The sequence below is a fragment of the Chiloscyllium plagiosum genome, chromosome 4, assembly GCF_004010195.1.
Source record: "Chiloscyllium plagiosum isolate BGI_BamShark_2017 chromosome 4, ASM401019v2, whole genome shotgun sequence".
NCBI lineage: Eukaryota > Metazoa > Chordata > Chondrichthyes > Orectolobiformes > Hemiscylliidae > Chiloscyllium > Chiloscyllium plagiosum.
Window position 1 is genome coordinate 25,231,483 of NC_057713.1, and position 21,625 is coordinate 25,253,107.

Below are 21,625 nucleotides of genomic sequence, written 5' to 3' on the forward strand. Positions count from 1 at the left end.
CCAAAAATGTGAAGAAAATATAATCTGTTCATATGGCCCAATGCACACTGTCCCAAACAATAGGGAGTTAAATGTCTCATTCAGTAAATAGTTACTGTTTCAATGCTGATCTGTGAAAGAGTTAGAGGCTATGACTCAGTCGGCTCTGTATCAACACATATGCAAAATTAAATAAAGTAGAGGCATTTGGGCGGCATGGTGGCTTAATGGTAAACACTGCTGCCCCACAGTGCTAGGGACCCAAGTTCAATTCCGGCTTGGGTGACTGTGTGGAGTTTGCACACTCTTCGTGTGTCTGCGTGGGTTTCCTCCAGGTGCGCCGGTTTTCTCCCAAAGTCCAAAGATGTGCAGGTTAGGTGAATTGGCCATGCTAAATTGCCCCTAGTGTTTAGGGTGTGTAGGTTAGGTGCATTAGTTAGAGGTAATTCTTGAACAATAGGGTAGGGGAATGGGTCTAGGTGGGTTACTCTTCGGAAGGTCAGTGTGAACTTGTTGGGCTAAATGGCTGTTTCCACACTGTGTAGGGATTCTATGAATTATGCATGATATGATATGCATTCTGTTTTCAGTGCTTGCAGTCATTTCACTTTTTTGAAGAAATATTTTGCTCCTTATGAATCAGTCAAAGTGTGCATTCAAAGTGTGGATTTTTTAAATCTTTACTCCTGATTTGTTTTCTTCCTTTACTGAAAACTCTTTCATGACTGAATCAACCTCTGAGGGCACAGTCATCCATAATCAAGTTCTTTTCATGTGTGAACAATTGTAAGCAACCTATTTACCGAAGGAGGGTTTTTTTTAACCCTGTTATTCTTCCATCGGACACCACTACCAACACCAACATTTGTTCCCATCCCTCATTCCCCTTGAACTGAGTGGCCTGCTAGGCCATTTCAAAGGGCAGTTAAGGGTCAGCCATGTTGCTGTGGGTCTGGAGTCACATGTCGGCCAGGCTGGGTAAGGGGCATACTTCCATCCATTGAAGAGCATTAGTGAAACAACAATTGGGGATTTCCTCCATGTTGGTGACCATGGAACTAGCTTTCAATTCCGTTTTCATTGATTGAATTTAAATGCCACCCTGGGGAGGGGAGGGGCTTATACTTCTGATCCCAGAGCATTAGCTCTGGTTTACTTGTCCAGCAACGTGGTCATCACGCCACTGTCTCCCCTATATGCAAGAGATACCCAACCTGATTCTCCTCATGTAACATCCTGTACATTTGCTGTCCAGCCAGAGACATTGGATGTTGATCAGATCAAGGATGCCAAATTAATCATTATGTTTGACCCAGTTAAAGTCCCCTAACCTTTTCTTATTCTTTCATGGGATTAGAGCATCGTGGACAAGGCGAGGATTTGTGGTTCATCCCTAACCGCTCTTGAGCAGCTGGAGATGAGCTTGCTTCCTGAATTACTGCAATGAACCTACATTGTTGTTTGAAGGGACTTTCAGTATTTTGAGCCAGCAACAGAGAGGGAACATTGATAAGAGTCTCAACTCAGGACAGCGTGTGGCTCACATGAAAACTTGAAATTGGTGGTGTTTCTATGTGTCTGCTTCAAGATAATAGAGCTTGTGAGTTTGAAAGATGTGTTCAAAGTTTGATGAATTTCTTTTATTCATCTAGGTGGGGGGACTGATCAAGTAGGTTAAATGCTCTACTTGTCTTCACCCATCCCCACCTCACCACCCTGCCCCTGCCGCCTCCTTTATCTGCAGCACCCCCTACATCCACCCCCAGTCCTGAAGCAGGGTTACATTCGAAACATTGACTCCTCCACCTCCTAATATTGCCTGGCCTGCTGTGTTCCTCCAGCCTCCTGCCTGCATTGAGCTTTTTGGATGTTGCTCAAGCCACACTCATCGAGACAACTTGGTGCATTGTACTCATTAAACCAGAGATATTCGTGGACTGCAACACTGAGTGCGAATTATATTTATTGCAAGTATCTATTGGAAAATCAGGAGATGTTTTGTCCATCAATTGCAGTGAATCAGGTGGGATGAAGCCCATCATGATTGACAGCCAGTAAAATGAACTGAAGTAGACAGGCAGGAGGACGGAGGAACACAGCAGGCCAGGCAATATTAGGAGGTGGAGGAGTCAATGTTTCAAATGTAACCCTGCTACAGGACTGGGGGTGGATGTAGGGGGTGCTGCAGATAAAGGAGGCGGCAGGGGCAGGGTGGTGAGGTGGGGATGGGTGAAGACAAGTAGAGCATTTAACCTGGTTGGTCAATGGGAAGAATGAATCCGGTTGTGGCAGGGAGGAATGGAAGGGAGAGGGAGGGGTGGGGAAGGGAGTCGGGGGATGTGAAGGGAGATTATTTGAAACTGGAGAACTCAATGTTGAGTTCTCCGGGCTGTAGGGTGTCATGACAGAAGATGAGCTGTTGTTCCTCCAATTTGTGGTTCGTTGTGGCAATGGAGGAGGCCAAGGATGGTCATGTCGGAAAGGGAGTGGGAAGGGGAAATAAAATGGACGGTGACTGGGAGGTCTGGTCAGCCCCTGCAGACCCAGTTGCAATGCTCAGTGAACCATTCCTTAAGTTTACGTTCGGTCTCCCCAAAGTAGAAAAGACCACATCTTTGGGGAGACCGAACAATGTTCTTGGTGGGGCATAGTTGGAGTTTGTGGAAGTGTTTAAGGATGATACGTTGGATGTGGAGACTGGTGGGATGGTAGGTGAGGACAAGGGGGAATGACACTATCTAGCTGCCAATGTACCTCACCTTCAAACTAGCCAGCTGCTACCCAGTCCACTGACTACCCTACCTGTCAGCCACCCATGAACATACTATCTCAGTCGGCCTGGCCAACCCAACGTCTCGGCATGCTCCTGCCCATCTAACACGTCTCGTCCTATCTCAACTCCATCCTCTCCCCCTTGGTTCAGGTACTTCCCACCTAGGTCCGCGACAACAACCACACCCTCCACCTCTTCAGTAACTTCCAGCTCCCCAAATCCCAGGGCTTTATCTTCATTATGGACGTGCAGTCCTTATACACATCCAAATCCCACAAGGATGGCCTCCATACCCTCTGCCTGTTCCTCTCTAACAGATACATCCAGTCCCCCTCCACCAATACTCTACTCCGCTTTGCTGAACTGGTCCTCATCTTCATCAATGTTTCCTTTAACTCCCTTCCATTTTTCCAAACCCATGGGCACCCGATGGGCCCCAGCTACGCCTGCCTCTTTGTCGGCTGTGTCAAACAGGTCCTCTTCAGTACCTACACAGGCACTGTAGCTCAACTCTTCCACCATTAGATCGATGACTGCATCGATGCGCGTCCAGCACCGAAGCTGAACTGGAGCAGTCCATTGACTTCGCTCACAAATTCCACTCCACTCTCAAATTAATTTAGTCTATTTCCCTTTCCTTTCTTGACCTCTCCATTTCCATATTCAGCGACAGTCTCCAGACGGACATTTACTACAAACCCACAGACTCCCATAGCTACCTGGACTACACCTCCTCCCACCCAGTATCCTGCAAGAACTCCATCCCATTCTCCCAATTCCTCCACCTCTGCCGTATCTGCTCGGGTGAGAAGACATTCCATACCCAAACATCTTAGATGTCCACCTATTTCGAACAACGTGCTTTTGCTCCCTCCGTCATCCAGACAGCCCTCCGCCACACCATCTCTATTCACTTCACCACTCTTTATTGTGTTGGGAGGGGCGTGTTTAGACCAGAGTCACCCTTGTCCTCACCTACCACACCACCAGTCTCCGCATCCAAATCATCATCCTTAAACACTTCCACCAACTTCAACTGGACACCATCACTAAGATCATCTTCCCCTCCCGACCTCTCTCTGCCTTCCACAAGGACCATTCCCTTCACCAGTCATTGGTTTGCACCATGTTCCCCACCAAACACCCCCCCCCCCCCCACCCCGGTACCTTCCCCTGCAACCGGAAAAGATGCAAAACCTGCCAGTACACCACCCCCCTCACCTCCATCCATGGCCCCAAACAGTCCTTCCAGGTGAGACAGAGGTTCACCTGCCTCTCCTCCTACCTAGTTTACTGCACCCGCTGTGGCCTTCTCTACATCATGGGAGACAGAGCATAACCTTAGGGATCAGCTCACCGAGCATTTCAACTGGACCCGCAGGGGTCGACCGGACCTCCCAGTCACTGCCCATTTTAATTCCCCTGCCCACTCCCTCTCCGACATGACCATCCTTGATCTCCTTCATTGCCACAACAAACCAAACCTCAAATTGGAGGAACAACATCTACAGCCCGGAGGACTCAACATTGAGGTCTCCAGTTTCAAATAACCTCCCTTCCCACCCCCCGACATTCTTCCCAGCCCCTCCCCCTCCCTTCCATCCCTCCCCGCCACCAACCGGATTAATTCCTCCCATTGACCAACCAGGTCAATCGTACCCTCTGTTTGTCTTCACTTATCCCTTCTTCACCACCCTACCCCCTCCACTCCCTTTATTCGCAGCTTCCCCTACACCCACCCTCAGCCCTGAAGAAGGGTTACACCCAAAACATTGACTTCTCCACCTCCTGATGCTGCCTGGCTTGCTGTGTTCTTCCAGCCTACAGTCTGTCTACTTTGGATTCCACCAGGTGCAATTTTGTCCCTAGCAAAATTAACTAAGCTTGTCTATTCTGATAATGTGTGTTTCCTGCAAGTTAACTGAGTGGATGAAAGCACACAGATTTCAATTTGGATTCTGTTAATTTCACAGATCCTACTGGCTTACTTAGAACCCAGAACTCCATTTCTCCTCTCTCAGATCTGGATTGCATTAGACTCTTGTTATTCAGCTCATTGTTGCTTTTGACAGATATGGGGGTTAGTCACGATCATCCTTCTCAGTACCAGCAGACCTAGTGAGACTGAGAAGGAAATGAGTGAAGTAAAAACTTCTAATAATTGAAAACCAAATGCTTTATTTGAATCAAACTTCTAATTATAAATCTTTTGTTTTGACGTAGGGCTGCAGTACTTCAAGAATGTCATGCTTGTGGCATCAACGCAGGATCGATATGTTCCTTTTCATTCTGCCCGGATTGAAATGTGTAAGACAGCACTAAAAGACAGACAGACTGGTAAATATCTCCTTGTGCTTTGTTTTGTTACTTCCTTTCTTCCTTCCTTTGCAAATGTGAGATCTTGCACTTTGGTAAAAAGAATACAGGCATGGACTGTTTTCTAAATGGTGAGAAAATTCATAAAGCCAAAGTACAAAGGGATCTGGGAGTGCTAGGCCAGGATTCTCTAAAGGCTGACTTGCAGGTTGAGTCTGTGGTTAAGAAAACAAATGTAATGTTGTCATTTATCTCAAGAGGGTTGCAATGTAAAAGCAACTATGTGCTACTAAGAGTTTGTAAAGCTCAGGTTAGGCCCCATTTACAATACTGTGTCCAGTTTTTGGCCCCATACCACAGGAAGGACATACTGGCACTGGAGCGTGTCCAGTGGAGATTCACACGGATGATCCCGGGTGAGACAGAGGGGAAGCTGTCCGGGGTGAGACAGGGAGGGGAAGCAGTCCCGGGTGAGACAACGAGTGGAATCAGTCCCGGGTGAGGAAGCGAGGGGAAGCAGACCCGGGTGGTAGGCCTAACATACGATGAACGGCTGAGGATCCTGGGATTGTATTCATTAGAGTTTAGAAAGTTGAGGGGAGATCTAATAGAAACTTACAAGATAATGCATGGCAGTGCGTGGAAAATATCATAGCGTATCCCACAGACGCTGGGAATTTGTTTCCGTCAGGTGGGATACTAGCACCCGTGGGCACAGCCTTAGAATTAGAGGGGGTCAGTTTAGAATGGAAATGAAGAGACGTTTCTTCAGCCAGAGAGTGGTGGGCCTGTGGAATTCACTGCCACAGAGCGCAGTTGAGGCTGGGACATTGAATGTCTTCAGGGCAAAGATTGATATATCCTTGATCTTGCAATGAATTAAGGGCTACGGGGAGAATGCGGGGAAGTGGTATTGAAACGCCCATCAGCCGTGATTAAATGGCAGAGTCAACGCGATGGGCCAAACGGCCTTACTTCCACTCCCATGTCTTATGATCTTATGGTCTTCTTTATGCAGCTGAAGCTGAAAATATATCGTTTTCTTCCATTGCAATGGCTGACCCATTCAGAATCAACTTGTCAGTCAATCAGCACCCTTTTCTCCTGTATTATTAATTGGTAAGGTCATTTGAATTGGGCATTCTTTGCATTTGTCCTGATGAGTGCAGGTAGAAAAGCTTCAGCAACGTGTCACAATTACAGCAATATTCAAATTCTGGGCTCGCAAGTAATCGTATGTCTTTGAAATATCAATTTCTATTGTGAATATCATACATTTCTTTTTCTCCTAATGTTTCCTTTTCCTGCTGGAACAGGTTCTGTCTACACTGAAATGATCAACAATCTCCTTCGGCCAGTGACAGAGACTGAGGACTGCACTTTGATACGCTATGATATTTTCCATGCACTGCCAAACACTGCCAACGCATTGATTGGACGGGCAGCTCACATTGCCGTCCTGGACTCTGAACTGTTCCTGGAAAAGTTTTTGCTGGTGGCAGGTCTAAACTACTTCAAGTAGCACCCCAAGTTTCTCCTCCTCATTCGGAGCACCCCAAAATATTCCAGCATTTTCAGATGTTTTCTTGTCGGAAAGCACTGACTTGAGTCGGTTTTGATTCTTGATTACAAACATCCATTTATTAACCCATGTGAAAAACATGATTGTATTGTAAATAGTACGAAAAATAATTTACATTTCAGATTAAACTTATCTATAAATACTTTCCTGCCTTAAAATACATACAGACATTGAGCAAAGGCTTTCTATGAGAAGCAGCTTGAGTAGAAGATTCTGATTTATCTTTTATTTATTGTTTAACTGTCATGTGTCTATCTCCACGTGATAAAAGATGAATGTTGGTTGCTTCCTCTGGAATAAACATGGCACTGCATTGGCTCCTCAAACAGAAACTCATAATTTTGAGTAGAGCCAAATGCAACAAATGTCTTCAGTTACTTGCATGTCCGTACCTGTGCCAGTTTAATCCCGAGTGCCCCCTACAACAGTCCATTTCCCCTTTATGAGAACCATTCCATGCAATGATGAGGGACCTGTATAATAATGAGTGAAGAAGAATAATCACACGTGGGCAGTGTTATTGTAGGTTTAGGTGATATCAATTAGTGTGCAAATGGTTCCTGACTCCCAGCTATGAGTTTGGAAAATTAATTACTCCCTTGTGCCTGCTGTTTCTTGTATTAGTTAGTGTGAAGGGCACCCCAGGGTTTTTCATTAATTTTTCATTAACATATGGATTAATTTTATTCATAACTCAGCAAATGCAAAGGCTGATGACTTTGTGAGTCTACCTTGGTCGTGTTGAGTGAGTGATTCATGACTAAAGTAAAACCAAATTATTTATGCCTTGATCATTGTGAGGAACATCAATACTGGGGAATGGAATATTATTTTGCTATGGCAGAAGTGGGTACTGCAAATACTGGAGATTAGAGTCAAGATTCGAGTGGTGCTGGAAAAGCACAGCAGGTCAGGCAGCATATGAGGAGCAGGAAAATAGACGTTTCGGGCATCCTGATGAAGGGCTTTTGCCTGAAACATCAATTTCTGTGCTCCTCGTATGCTGCCTGACCTGCTGTGCTTTTCCATCACCACTCTAATTTTGACTATTAATTTTGCTATGTTCACTCAGGTGAAGCACTCACAGAAAAGATATAGTGTGGTTCAAGTTCATTATAAACCCAAAGCCTTAGTTTTTGTGGAAGATAGGGAAAGGAAGTTGGTTTGGATGTACAGGCAGTCCATAATGTATGAACATCTGGCCTACATATGCTCATACTTACGAACAGGATCCCATATTAATATTAATTCTAAGCATCTGACGTGCAAATGTTTGTTCATGCTTATGAACGACTATTATATTTTGTACTGTATTGTGTTCTGGTTTGCATACAAATCATCTTTAAGAATGAACTCAAAAACAGAACCTGCTCTTAACTCAGGAACTGCCTGTACATTTGAAAGTGGAAAATTGTTGAGCTGCAAAGAAAGACTAGAATATAGTGGTATCGTGATCATGCCACTGAGCTAGTATTCCAGCAGTTCAGTTGAAGACACAGGTTCAAATCCCATTGTAACTTCTCCTAGAATTTAAATCCAAATATTTGGTCTTGGTAAGAGATGAGTCTCAGTGATGGTGGTCATGACAATTGTTATCAAGCATTGTTAAAAACTGAGCTGATTCACTGATATTCTTCATGGAAGAAAATCTGTCATCCTTGCCTGTTCTGGCCTCCTTATGGTTCCAGACCTCAACAGTACGTTTGACTCTTAAATTCACTCTGATAAGGCCTAGCAAGCCTGTTCGAGGAAACTTAGCAATAGAGAACATATTCAAGTAGAAGATTAGAGAAAACAGAGAGCCCGCACAGACAGACTGAAGTAGCCACCTTTTTAGATCAGTTCACAATTTGTTAAAGAGGGAGATCACCAGACAGTGCTATGGGTTGAGGGAGTGTCTGAGTACCTGATGGAATAAGCATAAACAGTTTGTGTGCGAAATGGCAGTTTGAGTTTTAAACTTTAATTTCTTACTATTGCACACGCTCTAGCTGCATTGAGAGAAGCTTGATGTAGTTCATGATTTTGTGTAAAAACTTCAATAAGGGAGTTTCATAGTTAATATATGTTGACTTCCATGGAACTAAAATTGGGATAAAATATGAAATGGGCTCATGACTCATTAACATCCATTTTATACTGTCACAGAGAGACAAGATCAACCTGCTTGACTCTGAGATTGTTGGAAAAAAACTAGTAATTGCATTCCCAAAGCATTGATGTGAAAAAAAAAACATTTCTACCAAACAGCAATTTAACTTGAAATTCTTAAATCCAATCAGACAGCTTTAAGGGAGAGAAAACAATCATAAGCACATTTGGTTGACTCCTTGACACCCCTACTTAAATCCAGTCCCTACAAACATGCACTGCCTATCTCTTTCTGTCACACTCTGTCCCTGAAATTTACAAGTGTAAGGATGCAGTTTTAAGGTCAGGGAATCCTGAAAGAAATGTCTCCCTCTGGATGGCAGTATCTGATTAACATTTTTACAAGTCTGTTTGCCAGCAATAGCTAGCCAGCTTGAGAGGAGAGACTGAGGGCAGAGTAGAGGAGACAATTGCTGAAGATTGGAGTGATTGAGAGACAAGAGAATAAGATTGTGAAAGGAGTCAGAGAAGTTGGGTGAGGAGGAGAAGAGAAATCTGTGGAGGGCCAGAGATATCATGGATGGGGCTGATAAGATTGCAGAGATTTTGAGCAATTTGAGATTGCATGAGAGAAAATAACAGCCCACAGAGGGTACCAAGAGGACATAACTTACTGATGAGTGAACCAATTGCTGGGGACATTAACAGATTTGGTTTGAGGGAGATGGTTGGTAGTGGGCCTGGGTAGTTCTCCTAGCCTGGAAGCTGAGTTCTAAAGCCTCATACCTGTTCCATTCAGCAATCCTCATTACCCTTTAGTTTCTGGGTTTCCATAATCTAGAAAACCCAATCAGCCAGCATTAAAGCTGGAATAAGGGGACTCATGAGAGAGATTTGATCACCAGTACCCTACAGGCCCTCCATCCGGCTTCCAGTAAAATCATGAATAAATCAATTGTGTTTTAGAGACTTGTCACATTTTTACTTCCCACCTGATCCAAAAGCACCTACTTTGGAGGAGTTATGATTCACCATTCTCTCCCTCAGACAGAGATTATGGTGAAATGATTTCCTTTTTTGAAAAAAAAGTTATTGTTGGAACCTGTTGACTGATAGGTTTAATTTACCTCCAGACTATCTGTTGTCCCACTGAGGAGATCAGTCTTGACGAATGTTATGAGCTTCATGAAATTATAATGTCATTCAGATGCAATAGATTGGTTCAGTTTTTTTTAAGGTACTCAGGCTTCTGGACTGAATTTGCCCATGAGTACTGGGAACAGGATTTTGGCACCATTTATGCATCCCCGGCCTATACATCTCAGTAGGGTGGCCAACAGCAGAGCTTTGCCTGAGGCAGCCTTCTTCATCAGTCCAGCCAAAGTTGGTGGTTGGAACAGGGTTGCAGGAGGACCAGCAGCAATAGCAGCCCCACTGGGAGAGGGTCATGGCAAAATTGAGTCATTCTTGCAAAGCTACATAAATTTCAATAACAAAGAAAGAGCTGTTAGACCCATCATAGTGTGTGAGCCTAGCAAAGTTCAATTGATGTTGGAGAATGGCCATTGTCTCGAGTCATCATTGTCATGTGGAGATTGCCCATAGCAATCTATCCCTGCAGCTCTGAGCCAGAAGTGGGATAGCATCAGGGAGCCAGCCCAACAGGGTCCTCTGCTATTTTCCTTGCCCCACTGTTCTCCCCACCACTACCCCCTTCACAAACCAGCATCCAAGGTTGCCTCCCACAGCCCAGGAATGTATTTTAGTCTCCCTCTGTATGTGAATGACATGAGGGAACAAAAATGTGACTGAAATTGCAGCATTGATGGGGAATTAATCATAATATTAGAATTTGATTTTATTATGTTTTGGATCTCCTTCCATTAATTGTAAAAGTGCCAGATCCTACTGCAGTGTTTTGTGCATTAGTAAATATTTCCATATCATGATATTATATGGTAAGGGCCTATGCGCACTGTTTATCTTCCATAATTGCTCATACTTACATACTGTGGTAACCTAATTCTAACAGTATTTGAGATTGTACATGTAAGAATATAAAATCCAGTTGATAAATCGCACCTTTAAATGTGCTTTTCATTGAAATAACAGGGTAAAAGTAAAATAAGGAAATGATTTATACGCTGGTACAATCTGTTACCTAGATGTTAGTTACTATTAATATAGGCCCATCATATTTGTGCAATATAAGTCCATGGTTAGCTGATGCTTGCAACTGACATTTCAAAGTGGCATCCATCTCTGGGTTAATCAAAGTGTGTAAGGAATTTTGCTACAATAAAAAGCAAGGTGCTGAGGAGTGGCATTTATGTCAGCTGCCTGCCCCCTACCTTTTCAAGCTGGAATTCTGAAATAAAGCAGAAACTGCTATGATAATACGATGCATTGAGCAGTATCTGGAAGAGAAGGTATAGTGGGGTAGATATTATCCTCATGTAAATGTGAAAATGTGGCAGATTGAATTAATTGTCCTTTATAAATCCCAAAAGGATGGAATGAAAATTATAAAGATTCTATACTGAACGGGCAATTCATTCTGTCAGAATGTAGAGAAAGGTTTACACCAATATTTCTGGTACAAAACTGATTTGGATTTTTAAATATTTCCTTTCTAATCAATCTGCAGTTGTGTCAAATGAATTGTTAGTTCCTCCTTGTCTCTTTGCACAAAGTTAGCTTTAACCCCCCTCAAGTTCTTTTTTGTCCTTCCACCTTTTCCACTAATTTTAGTCACCAAGTCTTATCAATAGTCCTCCTGGGGGAAAGAAAACCTGCCTTATCTTAATATTTTCTAAATATTACCTATTTTCTATTGCTCTGTTGAGTAATTTCCATGTGATGTTCTGTCACAACATTGTTTAGTCAAGTGCTAGTCACACCCAAGGATCCTAAATGTAAAAGAATATAGTCCCTATTCATTAAAACTCTTACCTGGACAAGATGTAGGCAATCTGCATGCCTCCTTTTGCAATGATGTGGCACCTTCTGTGGTAGCTGGTACCATTAAAAATTAGACGTACAACCAACATGACTGAAAGATTCAGAATCAAAAGCATACAACATAGAATTGTGTCAAACAACAATGCTTTTATCTAAAATTAAGCCGTTGTAGAATTTTGATGAAATTTAATTTCCTTTCCGATTCTTCAATTTCCATTAAGTTGCGTGGAAAGAACAACCACAATTGCTAATAACATCATCAGGCAGGGCCACTACATAACAGCGTGAGGGAGCTCAATTACTTGAAGTCCAGTTGACAAGGTCATTGAAGTGTTGTTGGGTAATGGACTGTATTTGCTGTCACCTGCAGACAGGGCTTGAAACAATTGTGAGCAATAATAGCTCTGCTTCAGCATCATCCCCTCTATAAAATCTTGACAAATGCCTGATTTCCCATATGGCCAGAACACTGTACTCTTGCCACATCTATACAGAAGGGCCATTGTTATGAGGCACAAGTGTATGAAGAACTCAGAAAAATAGAAGATCTAGCCAACTACTGTCTATCCTGTTTTATTTCAGATAATTCATGATCATCACAATCTTTATTTATTAATTTTGGTGTTGGCCTAACATTTTAAGATGGCAGCTCAGGGTACATATGCACATTACACTCTTGCTTTTATTACTATAATGGACATAATAAGCAGCCTTAATGCACTCTTATTTAATGGTTTGAACAGTTAACATTAGCATTAACTGCTTTAATATTATGACCTTTTTTCACAGTTCATTTCATTAAGTAGTTACAGATTGATTCTTCCCTTTTGTGGGTCTATGTCACACATTGACATTTTGTTACAGGCCCATTTACATCCAGATTTTCTATCAGCCTTGTCAGTTTAACAAGGAAATCCAAAACCAACTTGCCCTAGGTTCAGGTGCTGAATTTGAGTAAAGGTGCTTCTCTGAACCAATTCCAAATTGGCCGCCCGATAATTGAGCTTTACAGATAAAATAAAAAAGTTCTGCGTTAAACTAAATAGACTGTGCTGGGTCACAGTTGAGTCTGTGATCAAATTATCACTAGATTCATCAAGTAGAAAAGAGCATTCCATTTTAACCTTGCCAATTAAGAGTCCCACATTATATGGATGAATGAACTTGTTTTGTTATTCTATTCATTTGCCTCTTCTCTCCCCCTCCATAGGTTACACGATGTAGTCAATGACAGATATAATTGTTCAATCTCTCTCTCTCTCTCTCTCAGGCCTTTTGACTTATTGCATTTCCAAATGTTCTTTTTTAGTCTCTACCAATCCCACGATTCATTATTTCAGATAATGTACACCCAGCTACTCTGTTCAAATCATTATTTAAGCCATTTATGTAAAAAGAAATGAATAATTTCCATCGCCTCAAAGCCGAAGAGCTTGTTTTGTTCAAATGTCCTCTTCATCCATGATATTCAGGCTTTTACAAAGAAAATCTTGATGTTTGCTCATCATTTTATCTACTCTCTTCAATCTTGGTGGTGTTTACTCCTATAGATCTTGATCTATCACCTAAATGCCTTCATAAGACTAATTGGTGTTCCTATGGCTCAGTGGTCATGTCCCTACCTTTGGGCTGAATGACACAGATTCAAGTTCCTTGCATTTGCGAGGTATATTAGGTCATATTTGAACAGGTTGACTGCGAATATGTTTTCTCCAATCGAGGCACAAGTAGACTCTCATTCTCAAATAAGGCAGCCAAACATAATATGATGTTTTTGTCAAAGTGGCTGGTCAACAGCAAGAAAAAATATCTACCTAATCATACAACAGACAAGGAGACCATTCAGCCCATCATGCGAGTTCTGGCTCTTTGTAAAGACTGCCCAATAAGCCCCACTCTGTTGCTCTATTCCCAAGAAATTCCTTAAACGCACTCTTGGTTAGGCAGCACCTGAAAGATTTTTACATTTTGGATGGAAAACTCTATAAGGACAAATGAAACTTTAGAACTTTTAATATCTGTTTCAAGTGCCAGTCAATTCTTGTACCAGTTTCTGTTTTTATTTCAGATTTCCAAAATTCACAATCCAGGGTTTATGGATGTTCCCATGGTGCTGTAGCAAATTTAAAGTGCGACACAGCCAGATTTTCATTCCCCACCGCACCCCCCCCACCCCCCCCCTTTTAGTATTGCACCTGCAGATGGAACAAACAATGTCATCAATCCATTAGCAATTTAGAGCATTTTGACATTTTACCAGTTTGCCCACTTAAAACCAAACATCAATCTACCCTGGTTCCAGACCCAGTGCTGAAAGGATTGACTTTGGGACAAGCATACAAACATACATGGACAATTTAATAGATATCAGATACGTGCAGAGTGGGATGCCTTCAGACTTTGACTGGAAAGTTCCTCAGAGCTGCTGCCATTCTATATATAAACAGGAATTATGTTATACTTAAGGCAAAATAACCTTTGAAGAGTATAAGCAGCACCAAGGAACTTCCCAACCTTTATAATTATTCATGTAAATTGAAAGCAGAAATTTATTGTATACATTGATGCCATTGCAAGATGGAAATCTTCTATTTATTTTGACTAAAACTGTGTACAGAACAGATAGTCGTCAGTGCCAATATGATTCGACTATTTTTCTACATTTGCTTTTGCATCATTCATGGTGGCTTGTGTTCTGTGTACAAACCAAATAAAGTTCTTGGCTTCCTTTATTCGGAACCCATTAAGTCTTTTATTGTGGCAGTATTTGAATCTTATGAGAAATCGGCTAAATGAGATTTTTGGTGAGTTTCCTAGGGGGTTTCTCTCCTCAAGCCCTGAAGGGTTTTATCATGCTGTTATCTAAAACTTTGCTGATTCATTATGTATCATTCCCTTATTCTAACACTTGCTATTGGCAGAAGTACCCATCAATACCAGGACATCCTGGTGAAGCTCAGCCATGCACCCACTCAAACATTGGCAGTCCACAGTTGCCTCTCATTATTTTTTTCTTTTGAATATTCATTCACAGACTATTAGGCCAACAGTTATTGCCCATAGAGCAGTTAAGATTCGACCACATTCCCATGCATCTGGAGTCTCAGATAAGATTGGATTCCCTACAGTGTGGAAACAGGCCCTTCGGCCCAACCAGTCCACACCGACCCTCTGAAGAGTAACCCACCCAGACCCATTTCTCTCTGACTAATGCACCTAGCACTATGGGCAATTTAGAATGGCCAATTCACCTGATCTGCATATCTTTGGACTGTGGGAGGAAACCCACACAGACACAGGGAGAATGTGCAAACTCCACACAGACAGTCGTCCGAGGCCAGACTCGAACCCGGCACCCTCCTGTTGTGAGGCATCAGTGCTAACCACTGAGCCACCGTGCCGGATATATTTCCTTCAAAGACATTAATGAACCTGACATTTTGGTTTCCTCCATCCCCCCAACAATGGTTTCACAGTCATTATTAGACTCTTAATTCCAAATGTTTATGGAATTAAAATTCCACCATCTGTCATGGCAGGATTTGACCACAGAACATTCCCTGGTTCTCTGCATTAATAGCTCAGTGATAACACCACAAGGCCATCACTGTCTAATGGGAGAGCTACCACAAACCAACACTTCTCAAGGCAAAAGGGTGGCACAGCTCACACTGAATTGCTCATACTTTAATATATTGCAAAGTCTCACATGTAACGCTGTTTAAGGTCCAAGCCACACAGCTTACCTAGCCCATCTTATAACCTGGTTGAAGTCAGTGCCACTTTTTATCTAAAACGCAGTGCCACTCACAGCTCTTCAGCTTCCATCACTTCCCCACATTGCCTGCTCCAACTGTTCAGAGTACAGCATGCTCGGATTATTGCAGCATGCCTTGTCCAGAATGAACTATGAGGTGACCCTAGACCAATCCAAACATTGGAACCTCCTCTTCTTGAGACCTGGAATCTGCTCTGCCATTGCCCTAGTTGAGGAATTAGCTGCATTCTATCTGCACTGTGCTCCATCGGGGGGTGTATGTAATGGAGTCCTTAACTGTGAAGATAGACCATCCAGTAACCATGCTTGTAAGGTATCTGGCCCTTAAACTGAACTAGGAACATGAGCATTCTCAAGGATGTGGGCATCACAGCAGTTCCCAGGGTCCCTGACACAGATGTCTAAGATATGGTATCAGCAGTGCACTGGTGACTTGCTAATTGATGAAGTGGAACCCTTTGCTGTTGATAAGGTCAGCTGTGTTTTGTTATACTGCTGTCAATGCAATATATGTACAACCTATAGAGCTCTGCATCTGGGAGAAGAAAGTTACTACCAGGCTGCAGCACTGACCTCGTCATGGGGTGAAGTGATCCAGCACAAACTGTATCACCAACAGCCTTCAGACCTCTGTGGCTCAATGATTGGGAGATTTCACACAGGTTTCTAATGGGTCCCTGAAAGTTGCCAGTTGCATTAACACTTTAGTGTAGCTGCCACCATGACAGCCACTGGGATTTGATGGTCACCCACTCCTTCTGCTCCTGTTCCAGTAGTTGGCCTAGTCTTGTGACGGTGTACCTGGACATCCTCAGTGTGTGGCAATACTGCATCTCCCTAACTGAGGGTGAGATAATCTGGCTCTCCTGTACCTCTTGCGTAGGTTGAGGTGACCTTTAGCTGCGATCTCAGTTGCTGCTGAAGCTTGTTGCTGGTCCGAGTCTGGCTGGCACATCTATCCCTCCTCCATTTCTCTGGTTGCATCACAGCAACTTGAAAGCTCCTGCTGTGACTGGATCCATTAGTCACACTTGCAATGAACCTGCATGGGGAACATAAGAAACACAAAACTTCTTTAGTCATATAAACAATCAGCATTTGTGTTATGTATAAGTGACGAGTTAGCATAGTCCTCCGTGGAATGCCTTATCATGGAACTTTTACATTGGATCTTATTCCTATTCTCATCAGTAGTCACGTTACACTAACACAGTGGGAGATTATAAATTTGAGTACTAAGATCTTCTCTTCACTTGGGTAAAGGAGCATTGCAGATAAAACATATATCTACCACTTAGGGTGTGAGGGAATCATTCCCAAACCTGTCTGCAGCCTTTAAGATCTTGCAGTACCTTTTGTGTTTTGTTATTCACAAATGCCACTTTTTAATGTCAACTGTGCTTAATTCTGCTTCACAGAGAGGACTATCTTCAATCCGCAAGGGCCATTACCATGGTCAAGATTACCTGAGACCAGCATTTGCACCTATCATGGCAATCCATGCGTTTTGCATCTACAGTCCTATGATTATGGTTGGCTTGAACCTGTGCAGAGTACCTGATTAACCCTTGCAAGTTCTCATTTCTGTCACAAGTGGAGCACCCTTGTTCAGGCAGAAAAGAGACACTGACTGTGATCTCGCTGGGTGTGGTCACAGACATTGTGAATATGGCAGGAAACACAGGTCATGCTTGGCACAGTCTGTCTCAGGTTCAGTCTGGTAATCAAATAGATACCCCTGAACCTCAATGGCCACTTCTTCCAAGTACTCCCTGCCCAGTCCATCAATACTGATCTCCACATGTTACCACATGCATCACCTGGAATTCCACCTGTAGCTGTCTTCATTACCCCTGAAACGTCTATGACCCTTGACCCTTAGCACTCCAGTACCCTGAAATTCCAGTGACCCCTGAGCCCCAGTCCTACAGTTTAGTCATCCCCACTATTGTGCTGCAAAGGCCGTGCTGATAGTGACCTCTGAAAAGTTCCTGTAGTTTATGTCCTCCCAGGCTCTACTGTCTTCCCTTATATATTAAATCCACTCCCTTTTTCCATTCTTCTCCAACTTTACTCTTTAATTCATTCATAGGATGTGGGTGTTACTGGCAAGCCCGGCATGTATTGCCCATTCCTGATCATCCAAAAGGGCAGTTAAGGATCAAGCGTCTGAGAGTCTGGAATCACATACTAGGAAAGAACAACAGTTTCCTGAAGGACATTCATGAACCAGATGTTTTTTTTCTTGACAATCAACAATGTCTTTGCTCGACTTTTAATTCCAGATTTTTATGGAATTCCAATTCTGCCAACGCAGGATTTGAAGCTCTGTCCTAAGAACATCAGCTGAGTCTCTGGATTAATGGAAATCTTCCCTCTGCATCCCAGGCTGTTATCACCAGTCCTCAGCATTGATTTTCCCAAATTCCCCTTGGCCCCTTTCATTAAGAGACCCCCACAACTAAGCATTGTCTACCACACCAACTGACTTGTACAGACAGCTCCTACTGATGTGCGACCAGACCCCTGAGTGATCAGTTTACAGCTCCCTGACTGACTGAACACAGCATCCATGACTGTTTGCAATGGACCTTCAGAACAGACCATAGGTGAATCCCTGGATTATAGTTACACAGCCCCGTGACCATGACCACCCCAATCAATTAAATGTGTACAAGTCCCTGGATTGAGATTTGATGGTGTGTATGATGTACTGCTTTTGTACCTCCTGACTGGCAGGAGCCCCACCTTGACTTTACTGAGGACCACTCAGACCTTGAGACATCGCCATTGGTTGATGCACATACAGTGTATTTGAAGCTTTAAATGCTGATGCATGCTGTAGACACAAAATTGACATAGCACAGTGCCACACAGCAGCATCTCTAATCCCCTTGACTGATGACTATTAGCAACCATGACCATCTGTCTGGCTCTGTGTCTGGGCTAAATAGCAAGGCATGATGGAAGCACTGTGAGCCTTTAAGCTCTGGCGGAAGGGGCAAATTGCCAAAAGGCAAAGAAAAGCAGGGGTTTTATGAGCTTTGAAGTAGGGTCTGTGAGTATATGGTAAAAGGGCAAGTGAGCAATTCTCAGATGTTCCCTGGGTGCCTGTCCCTGTGTACGTGGGGTCCTGACAATAGCATTGCAATAAAAGGTACTAGTGCATTCCAGTGTACAGCACTGAACTGCAAAACCACAGTGCAATTAGATTGGAGAGGTACCATGATGATGCAGCAAGGCTGATGTATATCTTTGGACACACAGTGAACATGCTTACTGCCTAATGAGCATGCCTGGAGATATTGATGCCTGGTGTCCAAGATAGAGGTAAAGGGGAGCAAGCAGTTAGCTGGAGTCACCCTCTGCCTCTTACAATAGGAAATATCAGCATCCAGTTTCTATTTAGGGATTGGGACAATGGGAAGCCGTATCTAAATGAGTCAAGATTAACTAACAATGAAACGTTAATGCATAAGACTATAAAGAGAGGAGCAGAATTAGGCCATTCGGCCTATCAATCCATTGTTCAATCATGGCTGATATGTTTCTCAACCCCATTCCCCTAACTTCTCCCCATAACACTTGACCTCTTTACTAATCAGAAACCTATATATCTCTGTCTTAAGTACACTCTTAATGACTCAGCCTCCACAGCCTTCTGTGGCAATGAGATTCACTACCCTCTGGCTGAATAAGTTCCTCCTCATCTCAGTTTGGGTGAGAGGCGACCTTATAGAAGTTTGTAAAATAATGAGGGGTATAGATAGGGTTAGTGGTAGTTGTCTTTTCCCTAGGATGGAGGGTTTCAAGATTAGGGGGTACATTTCTAAGGTGAGAGGACAGTGATTTGAAAAAGATATAGGGGCAATGTTTTTACACAGAGGGTGGTCAGCGTGTGGAATGAAATTCCTGAAGAAATGAATGTTGGTACAATTATAGTATTTGGATAAGTACATGAATAGGAAAGATTTGGAAGGAAATGGGCTGGGGCAGGCAGATGGGACTAGTTTAGTTTGGGACTACATTTGGCAGGGACTGTTTTGACCGAAGAGTCTGTTTCCATGCTGTATGACTGTATGATAATGACTCTAAAGAGTCATCCCTTCACTCTCAGAGTGCCCCATACTTCTCATACTAGTGGAAGCATCTTCTCCACATCCATCCCGTTCAGGCCTCTCAGTATTCTGTAAATGAGATTCCCACCCTCATCCCCCTATATTCCATCAAGTTCAGATGGGAATTCTCATACAACAAGCCCTTCACCCTAGGATCGTTCTTGCAAACTAAATATTGACACCCACTAAAGCCAGCACATATATCCTTAGACTTGAGTCCCAAAACTGCTTATATAATAATTCAAAAAAAAAAACAGCTTTATACAGCCTCAGCAAGACATTATCTGTTCTTGTATTTCAACTCACTTGAAATGAATGCTAACATGCGCTTCCCTTCCTAACAGCCAACTGAACCAGTAGGTTAGCCTTAAGATAATCCTAAACTAAGACTCCCAATTCCCTATGAGCTTCAGAGTTCTTAAGTCTTTCCCTTTTAATAAAAAGAATTTCCCCTTAATAATGAAGAGTTGTTAAAAAGGCTGGCAGCACTCCAGGTGGACAAGACGTAATGGGATGCAGCCTAGATTGCAGACAGAGGTAAGGGAGCAAATCATTCAGTTATTGACAAAAATTGTGCAGGCCCTCTCTGAATGCAGGATTAGCCTCAAGAGACTGGAAGATTGCAACTGTAACAAGGGGCAAAGGATAACGCAGAAAATACAGACCTGTCAGCTTCACATCAACAGTGGGATAACTGATGGAGGCCATAATATGAAATAAGGTAAATATATATGTAGAGAAAAATAAGGTAATACTTGACAGTCAATATGGCTTTGTCATGTCAGACAAATTGAATTGAGTTCTTTGACGAGGTGACATGGGTAGTGGATGGGGGTGGTACTTTGGATGTCGTACATTTGAGCATTTCGAAAGCATTACTGCCTCATTGTGGGTTAGTTAGCAAATTAGAAATATTTGGGGTTGATGGGTGCATGGTAGCCTGGATTAGAAGTTAGTTAAAAGACAGGGGTTTTAGGAGTCTAGCTTTTTCTGATTTATATAAACAATTTGGCATTGGCGTTGCAAATTTCTAAATTTTCAAATGAGACTAAGTTAGAGAGAACAATTAATTTTGATGATAATGCTGATGACCTAAGATAGACATTGACAAGTTGACCAAATGGGCAGACACCTATCAGATAAATATCAATGCAGAAAAATGGGAAGTAATACATTTTGATCAAGGAAACATGGAGAGACAATCCAGGCTCAATGGTACAACATTGAGGGACGTACGGAAGCAGAGGGACTTAGATTTCATGTATACAATTCTGTTAAGGCGGCCAGGAAAGTTGAAACTGTTGTTCAGAAGACTTATAGAGCTTATAAATAGAAGCATAGAATGCACAAGCAAAGAAGTGATGCTCCATCTGTACAAACCACTGGTTAGACTACATTTGGAATATTGCGTTCAGTTCTGGGCACCTTATTTAAAAAAAGGATTTTAAAACACTACTGAGAGTGCAAATCAGATTTACTAGAATGATGTCAGAAATGAGGGATTTCAGATACAAGGAAAGATTAGAGAAATTATGCTTATTGTCTTGGAGCAGAGAAGATTAAGAGGTGACCTTCCTGTGGTGTTCAAAATTATAAACAATTTTGACAGAGTAAAAATTTTGTTTCCACTAGTTGGTATGTCAGTAACTAGGGATCACAATTTCAAGAGTGTCAGAGAGAGAGAGTGAAGAGCGAGATGTGGTGAAACCTTTTTGCTCAGAGAGTCATTAGGTTTTAGAATTCGCTGTCTGGGAGAGTGGTTGAGATTCATAGAGTCATAGAGATGTTCAGCACGGAAACAGACCCTTCAGTCCAACCCGTCCATGCCGACCAGATATCCCAACCCAATCTAGTCCCACTTGCCAGTACCCATCCCATATCCCTCCAAACCCTTCCTATTCATATACCCATCCAGGTGTCTTTTAAATGTTGCAATTGTACCAACCTCCACCACTTCCACTGACAGTTCATTCCATACACGTTCCACCCTCTGTGTGAAAAAGTTGCCCCTTAGGTCTCTTTTATAT

The 21,625-nt window shown here is 42.8% G+C and overlaps 1 protein-coding gene across 1 annotated transcript in view; it reads left to right on the plus strand.

Annotated features, from left to right (window-relative positions):
- Window positions 1-7,551, plus strand: part of LOC122548904 (protein FAM135B-like) — a 372,254-nt gene extending 364,703 nt beyond the window's left edge. The window contains exons 19-20 of the mRNA XM_043687860.1: window positions 4,976-5,089; window positions 6,385-7,551. Of these exons, the coding sequence (XP_043543795.1) occupies window positions 4,976-5,089; window positions 6,385-6,590 (320 nt within the window). The 3' untranslated portion in view covers window positions 6,591-7,551. The remainder of the gene's footprint in view (window positions 1-4,975; window positions 5,090-6,384) is intronic.
- Window positions 7,552-21,625: the final 14,074 nt, after the last annotated feature.